We start from the raw sequence: 14,804 nt of genomic DNA on the forward strand, positions 1-14,804 counted from the left end.
CTGTAGTAGTGTATTAAAAATGTGTCAACACCTCACATGTAAACCAGTATAATCCCCGCTTGAGTGCACATCCAAACATCAGCTCTGACAAGTGGGTCATCTTCCCTGCAACATGCATGGGACCTGGGGAAAGCTCCTTTCTCTGTTGTCTTTCTCTCTTCATTTCAAACTCTCTTTTACTCACTATGGGAAGCTGGCCTCATGTTGTGTTGCCAGGAAATAGCATGCTGTGTGGAAAATTTCTGACAAAAATTTCTGAAAGGCTCTCCAAATCCCTCACATACCTCCTGAATTGGTTGCTGTGTCCTGTGGATGCTAAAAAGCTAAAGATTAATGTAGAAGTGTAAAAGTGTATTCTTCAGATAATAATGGCTTTGAGCATTAATTAGAGTTAATTTCAATTACTCTGGTTATTTCAATGATCCTTGGCACGTTTAAATGGGATGGCGGTCTCCACAGACATCACCTACAGAATCCATTACAGGGAGCTAAATCAGCACCATAAATCATCATGAACACTAGTTGAAGCTCAGTAAAACTGAAAATGTGACTCTGCCCATGGCCTCTAAACCACGGGGAGAGTCACATGAGTGAAGAACGAGAGAGCCTGACAGGTGGCACGTCTGCCGTGCTTCTAATTACAGCTGGAGGGCCAAAGTTTTGCCTTAAATCCCCAACCCACTTCCTGCTGGCACAGAAATGCTCAGCCACTTTGCCTGTCCTAGTTTCTGACAATTTAATACAGCCAAGATTTGGTGGGAGTTTGTGGGGTCCCTTGGTAATGTCTGAAACTGGCTTCTGTTAGTTCTGTGACTAATTATATGCAAAAGGATAGCTGAATGGATCTCGTTAGAGGCTTACAGAACAAAAATATTTGAAGCTTGGCAAAAAAGCTAACATATAAGTTGTCTGACTCTTGTAGACAAAAATCTGTTCGAACATTTGTTTGCATAATGCACTGGGAAAATCAGTCCCATTACTTAATGTCTTTTGCTGAACAAACTTTTTATGTCAGAAACAGAATGCCATATTAGAATACTCTAATGGAAAAGCAGCACTGTGGTTGGGATAAAACAACCCATTTACTAGCTTGTGGTAGCTCTGCCATGATATTAACTTCTTCTTCTTCTAGCTTTCTATAGCTTCTTCAGCATATTACCCTCACAAGATTTTGAATTTTTTGGACATTTTTTTTTTCAAACAGTAGCTATAATTTGAATGAGAGCACAGCTAGAACAGAGTATTCCTATCTAGACCTATCTAAAATTATTTGAATGAAGAAATACTTTTATTTTTTAAATCCAGAAAAACCCATCTGAAAACTATTTTTTTTACTCTGGCTAAAGTTCATTTAACTCCAGTATACATACACTATTTAACTGTCATAATATAACTTTTTAGAATGTTTATTAATCTTATTTATTTAATTTCATTATTGCTTGCTGGGTATCACTTTACATTACAAGTCCCTTAACTAAATCAGTTATTTAGTGCATCAGTTAATGTTAACAAACCATATATTTTTAACACACTGTGAAACATTTACTGTAAAATGTAAATGCAGAGTTGCCAGTAAATTGCTTTAAATTTACAGTAAATAACTGTAAAACATATTTACAGTGCTATGATATCTTACACTGTATAAAATAACACATAATGCAACTGTAAATGGTTAAACAGTACAATGTGTTATTCTTTAACCAATTAAAAATTGCAATTATTCTAAATTTCTGTGGTATAAGAAGAATAAAACACTTTGGAGGAATAGTCAACTTCAGGGTTAAACTTCAGTATTTTCCTATAACTACACTCCCTTTCATATTTTAGTCCTTACTTAATGCTGAAGTACATATGGTTCCTAAACATTAACCAATGCAGTAAATCATGTTAGTTAAGAGAACCTTAATGTTACGCATTACCATTTCCTGTGTAGATCTATCCATTTAGCTGAAGCACCTGGAGACTGTATAAAATAAATAAAAGTAAATAAAAGGCGTTATATTAGGTGTACTTGTCTACCTGTGTTTGTGAGGGCCGGAAGGCACAGCTGAAGCTCTGCTGCAGTGAATCCAGGAAGGGCTGGATCTTGTAAAGGCCCTGGTTACCACCTTGGCTTGAACGGAAGGCCACGATATGGAAGTACTTAAGGATCTTCTCGAAGCGTGCCTGGCTCATTTTGAGGGCTATGCTGCGGTTGCTGAAGAAACCGCTGCTCCAGATGCTCAGGACGGATTCACAGCGGTGCACGCTGGTGGAGATCACAAAGCCCAGGAAGGCTTTCATCTCAGCCGGCGTCACACTGGTCCAGCCTTCGTCACTGCCGAAGCGTTCCTGGTACTTCTTAGCATACATGTTGGTCTGAGTCACCATGTTCTGAATAACGTTGTCAGGTACGAAGAGCTGGAAGAAATCCATGGCTGTGGCAGTGGCCGGCATTTTCTGTGTGGGACCTGACATTGGAATTGCACACACAATGATCAGTGTCTTATGCCATAAATATAACATAGCACAGGGTTTAGTGCACTAAGCACATACATTCATGTGTAAACTTTAACCTCATCTAATATTAACTCCTCTGTTTTTGTTAGAGAGGATTTGGTTTTCTTTACAAGTGATTTGTATAACTGAAAACCACATTCTCCATGATGGCAAGGAATACTTTGGTAGTATGCAAAGTTTGTATGAAGTACCAACAAGCAACTGAGCTATTCACAATACTACTGGCTAATTAGGCCAAAAGGCTAATGACAATGACTATTAGACAAACAGGAACAGTAAGAACTAATAATTACAAGTACCAAAGTACAGTAATTAATAAAAAGTTATTTTTTAATCTAACAAAACAAAGATAAATATATATATATATATATATATATATATATATATATATATATATATATATATATATATATATATATATATATATATATATATATATATATGCATGGGACCAGTAAATGTTTTCTGTTGTAACTTTTTAAGACCTTAACCCCTTAAACTGTTGGCTTATTATTAAATGATTCTGCTTAAAGCATGTCATTCAATAACTACTATAAATTTCTCAATAACTACAGCAAAACTAATAGAAAAGGTATGTAATTACAAGAGTAAGGTGTGTAAACTGGGCCCATCAATAGATGTTGGGATTTTTAAGTATTAAATAAGACTGGTTATTTTATCAATGGAAAAAATCCATTGGGCTTTTGATGCATTTAAAAAATTGTTTAATTTCCAGTCCTGTTGCTGAATCATAGTGACTGTCTTTTTATCTGTTTTTACTGATTTGAGGTATTAAATTTTTGCTCAGAGTTTGTGCGTATAATATGGCTGCAAACCAATTTGAATGAATAAATGAATGAACATAGGAGTACAGTTCATATAAGTGCTTCATTAAATTTTGCGTTGCCATACTCCTCCATCTGAAAAACACTGAAAAACTCACTAAATCTAAGGCAACGACTGAACACCACTCTGGGATCATCATCATAATCTCTAGGATCCGGATGCCTCCATGAATAACGTCATCTGTGTGTTGCAATGACTCACTTCAAACCCCTCTGGCAGTTCTAAACCCTTCAGCGAATCCTCAGAAGCACTGATGCTGTTCCTTTCCCACAGTTTCCTTCCTTAGAGGCCTCGCTCTGCTAGAAAAAAATGATGGCAATCCTGCCAAGTGCAAGGAGTTTTTACTTTAATGTTCCTGCTATTTTACCCACCATTATTCTGTGCTCATTACTGACTCCTCCAAGATTTCTATGGTTATGGCATTGTATAGTATTGGAGGTGAACAGCTGCTGCACACGGTAGGACCAGCACACTGCAGCCGATGGTGCCTTTGGGGTCAGTATTGTTCCTGCCTCTAGGGACTGGAATAAAACTGATCTGTATAGTTTATTCCACAGGGCTTTGACAACCTCTTCCTGGCAGCACAAGAGAAAGCTGACGTACAATCCATGCAAGTGCAGTACACTAGACTGTCAGCTTCTTAATAGAGTCATATCTAGATGTGTTTTCTTCTGCAGTGCCAGAAAGCACGAACTGGCCAGCTACCTTGTCACAGAAAGAACCAACCATCTCAGGGATCATTCTCCAAGTCATGCATGGTGGGTTCCCACTTCACTTTTTATCAAACCATTCATAGTTCCACATACTATACTCAGGATTTTGTCTCCGGTTAACCTGCCTTTCCCTCCAGCTTATCATATCCGCTCATATGGAGATGCAGTTACCAGACAGCTCCTATATTACAGTGTATTAGGAATCCCTTCCCTTGTGGATTACACTTGCTTTTAACTATGCATACTTTTAAATGAAGGCCATAGTTTTGGATTTGAGATGCAGCCCAGGACAACAATCGCAATGATGGCATAAATTTTTAAAGATGGACAGAGCTTGTGTGTTCATCTGTGCATGAAATTGCTAAACATTTTATAGTTTGACTTGATGGATAAAGATGTTATGGCTGTGACTTGATGGATAAAGATGTTATGGCTGTGACATGGCATTTAGTAGATGTTGCATTTATTCTCCCAGATGTACATAAGATTCACAGGTCAGTATGTCAACAGATGTGCCAGATGTGTTGCTGCTGCTTCTCTATGCTCACATAAAGTCACGTCTCAAGTATGAAACAAACCTTAGTCCTTCTATGGCTACAATAAAACAGCCTCCATCTTTCTTGGTGTAACCTTTTGATTTCCTTTATGTCATGCCAAGTGCCTGAAAGAGCTCTGTGCTTCCACTTCCATAGACAGCCCTCTAATTCTTCTTTTTCACTTGTAATCTAAACACACCAAGACCACAATGTAGTTTTCAGAAAATCTAAAGAAACAAGCCTCCTTACTGGAGGTAATTTTCAGTTGGTAAGTTAACAACTGAAACTCAGGATATCAAGGATATTCACATTTCATTGATTTTTCCCCGATTTTCTCTCTAATTTAGTCTTGGCCAATTGCCATCCAACAGTTAGGTCTCCCCATCATACGGCAGCTACCAACCAGGGAGGGTGAAGGCTGTCACATGCTTCCTCTGACCAGCCAGTTCTTTTCAAACTGCTGCTCATGCTGTATCACAGAACAACAGAGGAACGTGCTATCCATCCCCCTTCACATGCATGAGCTCACAGAAGCTGGCTGTGACACTGTCCGGATTCAAACTCACAATCTCCAGACGTTCTCCAGAGCAAGCGCTTTTCTGTTGTGCCACTCGGAAGCCTAAAGTATATTTTGCATTTAAAAATTGCTGTATATGCTGACATTAAACCCCATTACCTATATTTTAGTCTAAGTTTCCTGCATGCACACTTGTGATGATCAACATTATTTGCTATATTTATTATTGTACTTATACTACACTACTTACTATAACTTGCTATACTTGATATTGATTTTGCTTATTTAACAGCCAATAAGACATTTTTAAGTTGGTAAAACATTGAAATGAAATTCATGAATAAGGAAAGAGTAAGAAGAATTTGTGTATACTCGTTTTACGATCAGATTTGTTCACATGCAACTTTGATGAATAATAGCTTCAACTAAAAGATAAAAGATTCAACTCCAGCACTTGCCATGTGAGGTCCAATCAGCTAATGAGTGTAAGCAAGCCAGATGCAGACATCACAGAGAAATTACATCAAAACCTCCTCATTCAGCTACCCGTCCTTTTATCTTATGCTACTAATGACCATCCAGTCAAACAGAGGTGATAAAATAAAGCTCAGACCATCATATAAGAACACACAGTACTAATAGAGAGAGAGACGTTCATGCTTAGTATTCTGGGCCGACGATCATACCAGAATACAATCATACCAGAATAAAATCATACCAGAAAACAATCCAGCCATGCTGTACATTTATTAACAAATATTAACATGCAGGGCCAACATTCACCTTCAGTATAAAGTGTGCACACGTTTCTAAATGTGCACAGTGTGAGCTCTGCACATAGTGTGTGTCACCACAGGCCCACACCTCCATGGGTAGTGTAACAGTAGTATCATTTGATTGCAGCACTGTATGAAAGCCCTTATCTACCTGAACCCCAGGTGTAAAATAAACATGTTGTAGAGGGGGTCCAGATGTCTAAGTTCATTTACCATTTCATTTTTATTTACTCAACCGAGATTCATTATTCAATAATACATCAAGAATCATATTTTTATTTTTATCCTGTCAAATTGAATATAATTGTCATCTCTTAATGGCTAAAACCTTATTAACCTTATTAATTAGGTTTGCTGTGCATTGTGTTATTGATGCTATGGCTTTAGGTCAATAAAATATTAGGTTCACAAATTATTTATTACAATTATTCAACCAATTTAGGAACAAAACCATTTTGCACTTTATTTTAACATCCCTTGTCTTCATATTGCACATTATACGCTTACATTTCTCCATTTCTCAATGTGTAAATCTCTGAATTAAAATATGAATCCTTAATGACATTAATTGAGCAAATCCTTTAAATCATAAATGCAATTTCAGTTACACAAAATAAACAAAATATAAATAAGCAAGCAAGCAAATCACCAGAGGAATTCATGGCCATTGTAAATCTGGCCATTGTAACTTGCCTAATGGTCTTTACATAATCTACATGTAATCCATCTTCACTGCCCAATAAACGAACCAATTCATCACCAAAGCAGAATTTGTTTTATGAATAAACAAAATAATCAGTAGTGGGCTTATGCAATCTGCAAGATTGCATAAATGTAAGATCTGGATGTCCAGGTCTGAGTTGCTATTGTCTACTACTGAAATAAGAGCCATTTCTGCATCTGTTGCTCCAGCAATTATGCCCTTAACCATAGCCTCAACCATTAAAATGATCTCACATGACTACAGTGAGCTGCTGCTCTATGTTTGCCCATAAGCCTTGTGCATACAACACACACACTGTATAAAAGCTTTAACCTAGTAAGACGTGGACTTGTGTCTATAGCTGTGAAACAGACACCCCAATAAAGACCAGTGTACAGTTTACAGAGCTTATCTAATTCACAAGATCTTCTATTAACACTTAACAACAAGTAGCATATTGAAATGAGCTTGTGAACTGAATGAACTAGTGGCTGTCTGGAGGTTTGTTCTGCCAGAAACACTCACTTTTGCTTATTTAAGACAGTAGAACAGTTTATCTAACATCTAATATCTAATAATTCTGCCTAAGCTCCTTATTTTTCACTTTCACTTTATGTTTACTTTAAAAGGTTTAAAAAGGTCTGTTTTTCCATGTTTATCACTGAAATATGTAGGCCCATAGATCATGACTTATTTTACATGTGTTTTACTTCAAAGTGTAATAACAATAACCAAATTCATATATGGTTGAGAAAATAAATGGTTGCAGCTTAGGGCTGCAAACTTAATCATATTTTAATCACATACTGTGATATTGTTTAGCTAAGGTTAGATAATACATTAATGTTAAATTATTGTTTTGAGCATTTGGAGGAATATCAGGCCAATGCATAATGTACAGAAAATTCTGTTCACTATTTATTTAAAATGATAACGTGCGATGACACTTTGTTGCTTAATTGAAGTAGGAATTGTGATAAATAATCATGATGGCAATTATGTGATTATCATTTTAGCCATTATGGTGCAGCCCAATGTTAGCTCATACTGTTATACCAGTAGATGCTTTGGTGCCAGACCACCAGTGACAAAGAAACATTATACAAGTCAGAATTAGATTATATAGAGATCATATAGAGGCACAGTTTCATGTTCACTGTAATTTCATGGTTGAACTGGTTCCACCAATGTGGCGATGGTATCTATCATGTGGCATGAAGCATCAGTGTTGACACAATAATGTGTACACATTGACTTTTTAACTTACTATTTACCTTACCCTATTAACCATCTGATACAATGGCACTGCCTTTGTTTGTATAACATGCAATTTGCATGATTACCGATTATTATCTCAAGTTAAATAGCTTAAAACAAGCGAGCCTCAAAAGACGCCCTGTAAATCAATCATAAGCTTTTATGATCCTGGACTACAGAATGCAGCTGTCACTTGCCTTCATTACAGTATGTGCACTTGTTTTGTTTTATATAATGCATGCTAATGTTGATTCTACTCTATGTCACTCTCTGACCCTGTGATGATGGTTTCTGAAGCCCTGCTGTAGTTGGCTGCGTTCCTGGAGTTGCACAGAACGGAGCTGCATTATGGTTCCTCAAAAACACAGGGAAAGGTCTGGTTCAGTCAGCATGACGACCTTCTGTGCAGTAAAGTGCCTCAATGTACTGAGTTTTTAAACACAAACCCCTGCACATGCATAAAAACATAAAAACCTGGATGTATTATACAAGAGTGGAGAGGACATGAAGGCAAATGGACTTACTACTCACTGTACGGATAGTAAAAATAACATCTTATCTGACACAAGGCTACCACTGAGGACAGTGTGATGAGATAACAATCATGTGATAGTGCCAAGGGCATTGACAGCATGGTATTGTATGGTAAAGGCATGGTACCACTTGTCAGCTGGAAGCAAAGCCCCTAAAAAAACGATCAGCAGATGGCCCATTTTCCCCTCACGGTAACCAACAGACGTTTGGGGGCAGTGCTCTGGAAGAATACACTATTTATCTACATCCACAGCTGCAGGGTCAGTGTGTGATCAAACACATGAGTGGCAGAGGAATGGATCAGTCCAAGAAGGTTAAATCAGCATCAGGTTTATGTGCTTCACCTTCACAAAATGGGCAAAACTGGGCCCGTAGGTCTGTAGGGCTCAAGGCAAAATCTTGAAATTAGTCCCTGCCATTTCACCTCTACAGTGCTAACTAAGTTATCTAAATAGTAATATAGAATGTATTATAGTATTACGTATGTATGTATTATATAGTTTACCACTGCTTTTCCATGCTCTCATTTTATTTATTTTTTATTTTTTACTTTTGTCTGTGGCAAAGATGTAATATTGACAGAGATGTAATATATACACTATATAGCCAAAAGTTTGTGGACACCTGACCATCACACGTGTATGTGGGTCTTCCCCAAACTGTTGCCACAAAGTTGGAAGCAGACAATTGTATAGGATGTCTTTGTATGCTGTAGCTTTACAGTTTCCCTTCACTGGAACTAAGAGGCCCAAAACTGTTCCAGCATGCCAGTGCCCCTGTGCACAAAGTGAGCTCCTTGCAGACATGGTTCGCCAAGGTTGGAGTGGAAGAACTCGAGTGTCCTGCACAGAGCCCTGACCTCAACCCCACTGAACACCTTTGGGACGAACTGGAACGCTGACTGCTACTCAGGCCTCCTCAACCAACATCAGTGCCTGACCTCACTAATGCTCTTGTGGCAGAATTGGCTAATCCAAAATCTAGTGGGAAGCCTTCTCAGAAGAGTGGAGGTTATGACAACAGCAAAGGGGGAATAAATCTGGAATGGGATGTTGGGGGACATTTCAGAAATCCAGTAAGACTTGGCCTTTATCAGCTGAGAGAGAAATGTCTATACTACATTACACACAGCCGACTGAAAAAAAAAAAAAAAAAAAAAAAAGCTCAACATTTCTAATTTATCATTTTAACTGTTTCTCACAAATGTGAAAATCTTTGCTCAATACAAGCATAACAATTAAAAAATTAGTGTATATTTTCACCTGCATTAAAACAGCATTGCTCATGTCTATTTGCACACTTAAAACTAATTCAGAAATGTTGCCACTTTGCAAATTAGCTAAGCTAGCCAGCTGCCAAAAGACAATGCTAAGCTAGCCTTAGCTAGCTGAATAGTTTGTTTAAGTAATATCACCACTCCAGGAGTAGCTACTTAACTTTAGTAGCTAGCCATATTTGCTAACAAGCTAGCTAATATTAGGTTAATTTTTATAATATCATGTAATTGGAACCAAGCCCTAACAAGCTAGCTAATATTGGGTTACTTATTATATTATAATATCATGCTAGCTTATGTTAGACTAACTATTATATTATTTAATGAAAAGCAAGTTGTTGCAAGCTAGCTAATGCCTGGCTAACTCCTATATTATGTAATTAAAACCAAGAGCTAGGAACCTAGCTAACGTCGGGCTTAGTTTTATATTGTGTAACTAAATGGGCGGCGTTTCACACACTACTCATTTGTGCAAAAAATCTAAAAACAAAAAAAAATCCTTATTAATGTGTGTGTTATTAACATGTGTGCACCTAGTTGGCTGTAAGACATTGTAGGCTATGCCTTCAAATCTCTCAAGCCAATATAATGGATTGTAGAATAATTGCAATGCTACAGCCACAGACTTGTGTATGCTAACAAGAGCCATATGTGCATGAAGAAGCTAAATATTACTACACATGACATTATATACTGTATCTTCCCTTACAGTGTCATTCTACACTAAATTGCAGGTAATAGAATCTCAGAGTAAAAAAAGAAACCCTTTTACATGATGTATTACGATGCAGTACAAATAAAAAAAAGCTGAAACTGATAATGCAGACACATTAGTGTGTAAAGCGCTAATTGCATTGACTCATGTGCACTATTACAGAGCTGTCCATATTAACCAAGCCATTTTCTCATGCTGGCCTGACTAATATTCACACTATCTCATGATCATCATGCCGGTCCCTATAATAGCACTGGGCCAAAGCTAAGTGGTTGCTCTTTCATCTGCTGTGTGATAGGGTGGTGTTTAAGTGTTTCCATTCATTAGCTTTGCTCTCTTTTTATCTCTCATCATCATCTGTCTTTCACACTGACAGGTGCATAGACAAATAGAGACGTTTGCCGTCTTTACTTCCACAGAAAAACATCTTTAATGTGGACAGATTAAAAGGGAGATTTTTTGCACACTCTTCTAACCTTTGAGGTTAATATAGTTAAAATCTGAAAGTTATAAAGTCATTCTTTCTGGTGGAATAAACAGAATCATCAATAACTCCTGGCGGTGCTGTTGCTCATTTCTATCTTTAGACTGCTGCCAATTTGCACTAGCAGAAGCATTTGTTTTTCCGAGTAGGCAACCAAGTACTTCTGTAATGCCTCGATCATACTTGAGGATATTGAGGTAGATTTTGAAGCAGATTTTGAAGCAAATGTGTCCCGATTTTAGTTTGGTCTTTAATGATTATCTTCTAAGAAAAGCCCATCTTAACCCCTTCAATCTACTCACAATCCAGTTGTGGCCAGACAAATTTAAAATATTAACCATGTTCAATATTTACAGAGGGCAGCACAGTTAGCTAGACCTGGCCAAGGCTTTTGCATTCTGATCACAGTGTACACTCTTTTACACCACTAGACGACAAGAGCATTCCTAATAATGCGTTACTTTACTCTCGCTCTCACTCTGTTTAACTACACGTTACTCCTGCTACCTGATCCTGAATGACTCGGCTCTCTGGACCTGCCTGGCATATCGAGATGCTCTACTTCTTCTTACAGCTTCATTCACTTGGGAATCACTCACTGCTCACTGCTGCTGCTGCTGCTGAGCCTGGGATATTGTCTGTGCAGAGTTTCTCTTGTTCTTCCCCTGTCCATGCCGGCTTCCTTCCATCTCCCAAAAACATGCCAGAAGGTGGACTGACTATGCTAAGCTGCTCCTCAGTGTGAATGAATGTGTGAAAGTGTGTGTGAATGGCACCTTGCAAAAAACTGCCATTCCATCCAGGGATATATTCTGACTTCATGCCCAGTGTTCCCAGAATAGGCTCTGGATCCCCCACAACACTGACCAGGATAAAGTGGTTACTGAAGATGAATGAATGATTTTTGTACAGATCAACATTCTGTAGTGTGGGAGAAACACTGCCATGTTTTATGAAGCACCGATCACCAGTGACACCTGTTCTAAGTCTTGTTTGTTGTTACATTTATTCATGAGAAATTCAGGTACCAGGAGTTGGGATCAGTGGTCTGTAAACATAATCTGAGAGTATGTGGTGTTTTATTTTGGCCAAATCTTGTAGGAGGGATAACCCAGGACAAATAAAATTCCCAGCATTGGTTAGGATTGTATAAGTTTGGCCTAGGCATGAGTCACGCTGGACAAAAGGTTCTGCCAAATGCAATAAATATAACTGTAAATTTGACTGATAGCCAGTAAGCATCTATACACATCATCTAGACATAAGAAGTGCATTGAATAGAATAAACTAGCACTAACAATATTAACATCGTAGTATCCAAGTATTTCACTAACCTTTTTCATTATTAAATAGTGCTTAAAAGTCAGTCTCTCTATTCTTGTGTGCGTATAAATCTATGCATTGGCTGGATCTCTCTTTACTTCTTACAATGAGCTTGACAATAAGATATATGGAATAGGTGCACTCCCAACACCTCATCCTTGCATTACTCACTTTGTTTTGTGTCTTGGGTAATGCAGCGACCTGCTTTATTACAGAGACAACAGTAATTTTCAGCTTTGAGAATAATGAGTCAGAGCTGCCTGCCCACTCTGCTGCATTTTAACACAGTTCAGCCACATTCTCACCTCCACTGTCAATCTAAAACACAGTCATTTTTTTTTTACTTCCTTTAAGAATTACTGTATCATATGTCATTCTCATCCATATGTGATATTAGGAAATAAGGTTTCTTAGACATCTGATCATTAAACATGATCATGCCTTTTTTTTTTAACAATGTCATATGAAGAGTTCATTCACTCTTACCTATATAATATAAAGCAACAACTAGGCCATGCATTTGCATTTTGCACAGCCTCTGAAACCACACGCATTAAACCTGATGGCATTACTTCCTGTCTTACAAAATGTGTGCAGCCCAACAAATTCACTACAGGTTACAGATCATATTGCTTATACTGTTGAGACTTAAAAGCATTTATATTTCTTCTGTGCGTTCACATGTGTCACCCTGTAAGCAGCATTGAGAGAGATGTTTAGTGTATTTACTGCTAAACCATGTCCACTGACTGACTTGCTGTCTGAATTTGACTGCTTTCATTTTGCATACGAGCTATCCCATACACCGAACTGAACCATATCCGATCCCTATCCGATCCTATGCCTGGCCTGAACCTGAGTTTGGGTTATGGTCTGTGTGGAGTTCAGATGTTCTCCCTGCAATTCTCTTTCCTCCTACAGCTCAAAAAACATGCAAGTAGGCGGACACGCATGTAGGTGGAAATCTATACAATAAATTTCCTCTGCGTGTGAACGTGTGTGTGCATGGCGCCCTGTGATGGACTGGCATCCCATCCAGGGTCTATTCCTGCCTGACATCCACCATTCCCGTGATAGGCTCCGGATCTACCGTGACCCTGACCAGGAGAAAAGCTCTCACTGAAAATGAATGAATGACTTCTCATATAGCTGATATAGCTGGGTATGGAAACTCATAACCACCAGTGCTAAAATCAGGTGCTACCCTTTAAGGTGCGTTTTTTGTACCTTTAATATGTATATTTTCCTGAGGAAAGTATACCTTTAAGACTGATTTAGGACATAATTGACCTTCATGGGGGAGCACACAGGTACCTTATTCCTGCATCCTGACAATTATATTTTCACACTAATGCTATTACATTACATTTGAGGAATGATGCTATTTTGTGATCATGATCTTCTATTACCGTTAGTGTCATATAGACTGAGACGCAGAATCTGGATATTATCAGGTCTTCCCTAATCCATGACATTTGCAGAAAGTCAGAAATGTGTGTAAGGTTGATTTTTCCCGACGCATCCCTTTCAGCCGGATGTTAGAGCTTGTGGGAGTCCGTGTCGTGTCCGTTGTCTTACCGTGTGTGTCTTTATAGTGGGGGGTGTCGGTGTCCTGCAGCGCATCGTTCCATCCGTCCTCCTCTTCTCCCTCTTTCAGCTCCGCATGTCCAGCAGAGGCCGAGCCGGGAGGAGCGCGCGTGCCGCCGGCCCCTGCACCGCTGGCTCTCTCGCTCGCCTCCGCACAGCTGTCCGAGTTGGAGTCTCCGGTGGTGCTGTAAAACGGGTTCTCGCTGCTGTCGTCTCCCGACTCGCCGAACACGTCGTCCGAAATCTGCAAGCTCTCGTAGCGCGAGCGGGCCGCCTCGAGCAGCGACAGCGCCCTCCGCCCGCACTCCGCCATCACGCGTCAGAGCCGGCGCACGGCTGTGCGAGCTTCGGCGTCCGCAAGTGAGTCCGTGACGAGCCGAAGCTCCAGCATGCGGTCCGACTTGCCCGCAGCCTCACTCCCGTTAACGCACGCGCGGATCTCGACGCGTCTCTCGGGGCTGAGTCACGAAACTGAGTCAAAGCAAATGAGAGCTGTTCCCATTGACTGTAGTGCTGAAACCGGCTCTGAGGCGCGCGAGCCAGCGAGTGGACAACCCTAAACTAGCGTGTAGCAGAGCATCCGCTTAGGGCGCGTCTCTCTCTCTCTCTCTCTCTCCCTCTCTCTCTCTCTCTCTCTCCCGGTCCTCTGAAATCACCTGACTCGCTCTCACTCTGCTGGCCAATAGCATCATCCTCTGAAGCCAACGTCAAATATTGTCTTGCCAAGAGGGATTTTATGGATGCTATCACAATTCATACTAATAAGTATACAACCCTGTAGGCAGTGCACTATTTTACCACACTGTTTATTTGCATCACTGTGCTGTTTTGGCCTTGGGCAATGCATTTACTGTCCCTAAACATAGCTACTATAGTGAATTTTATTATAATAACCGTCAGATTGTTATTGAGGCTTTTTCATTTTGCGATTTTAGCTACTTGTATAGTCTTTATCAGAATATTTAGGTGCAAAAATCTGTACAAAACTGGTATATAAATAGAATTAAATAAAATGAAATAGGGCCTATTAAAATACAA

The 14,804-nt window shown here is 39.2% G+C and overlaps 1 protein-coding gene across 1 annotated transcript in view; it reads right to left on the reverse strand.

The window, feature by feature from the left end:
- The window catches only part of pgbd5 (piggyBac transposable element derived 5), a 33,748-nt gene extending 19,368 nt beyond the window's left edge, over positions 1–14,380 (reverse strand). Inside the window, exons 1-2 of the mRNA XM_026940775.3 lie at positions 13,758–14,380; positions 2,020–2,450 (exon numbers count right to left, since the gene is read on the reverse strand). Of these exons, the coding sequence (XP_026796576.1) occupies positions 2,020–2,450; positions 13,758–14,079 (753 nt within the window). The 5' untranslated portion in view covers positions 14,080–14,380. The remainder of the gene's footprint in view (positions 1–2,019; positions 2,451–13,757) is intronic.
- Between the last annotated feature and the right edge of the window lie 424 nt (positions 14,381–14,804).

The sequence above is a fragment of the Pangasianodon hypophthalmus genome, chromosome 3 (genome assembly GCF_027358585.1).
Source record: "Pangasianodon hypophthalmus isolate fPanHyp1 chromosome 3, fPanHyp1.pri, whole genome shotgun sequence".
NCBI classification, from domain to species: domain Eukaryota; kingdom Metazoa; phylum Chordata; class Actinopteri; order Siluriformes; family Pangasiidae; genus Pangasianodon; species Pangasianodon hypophthalmus.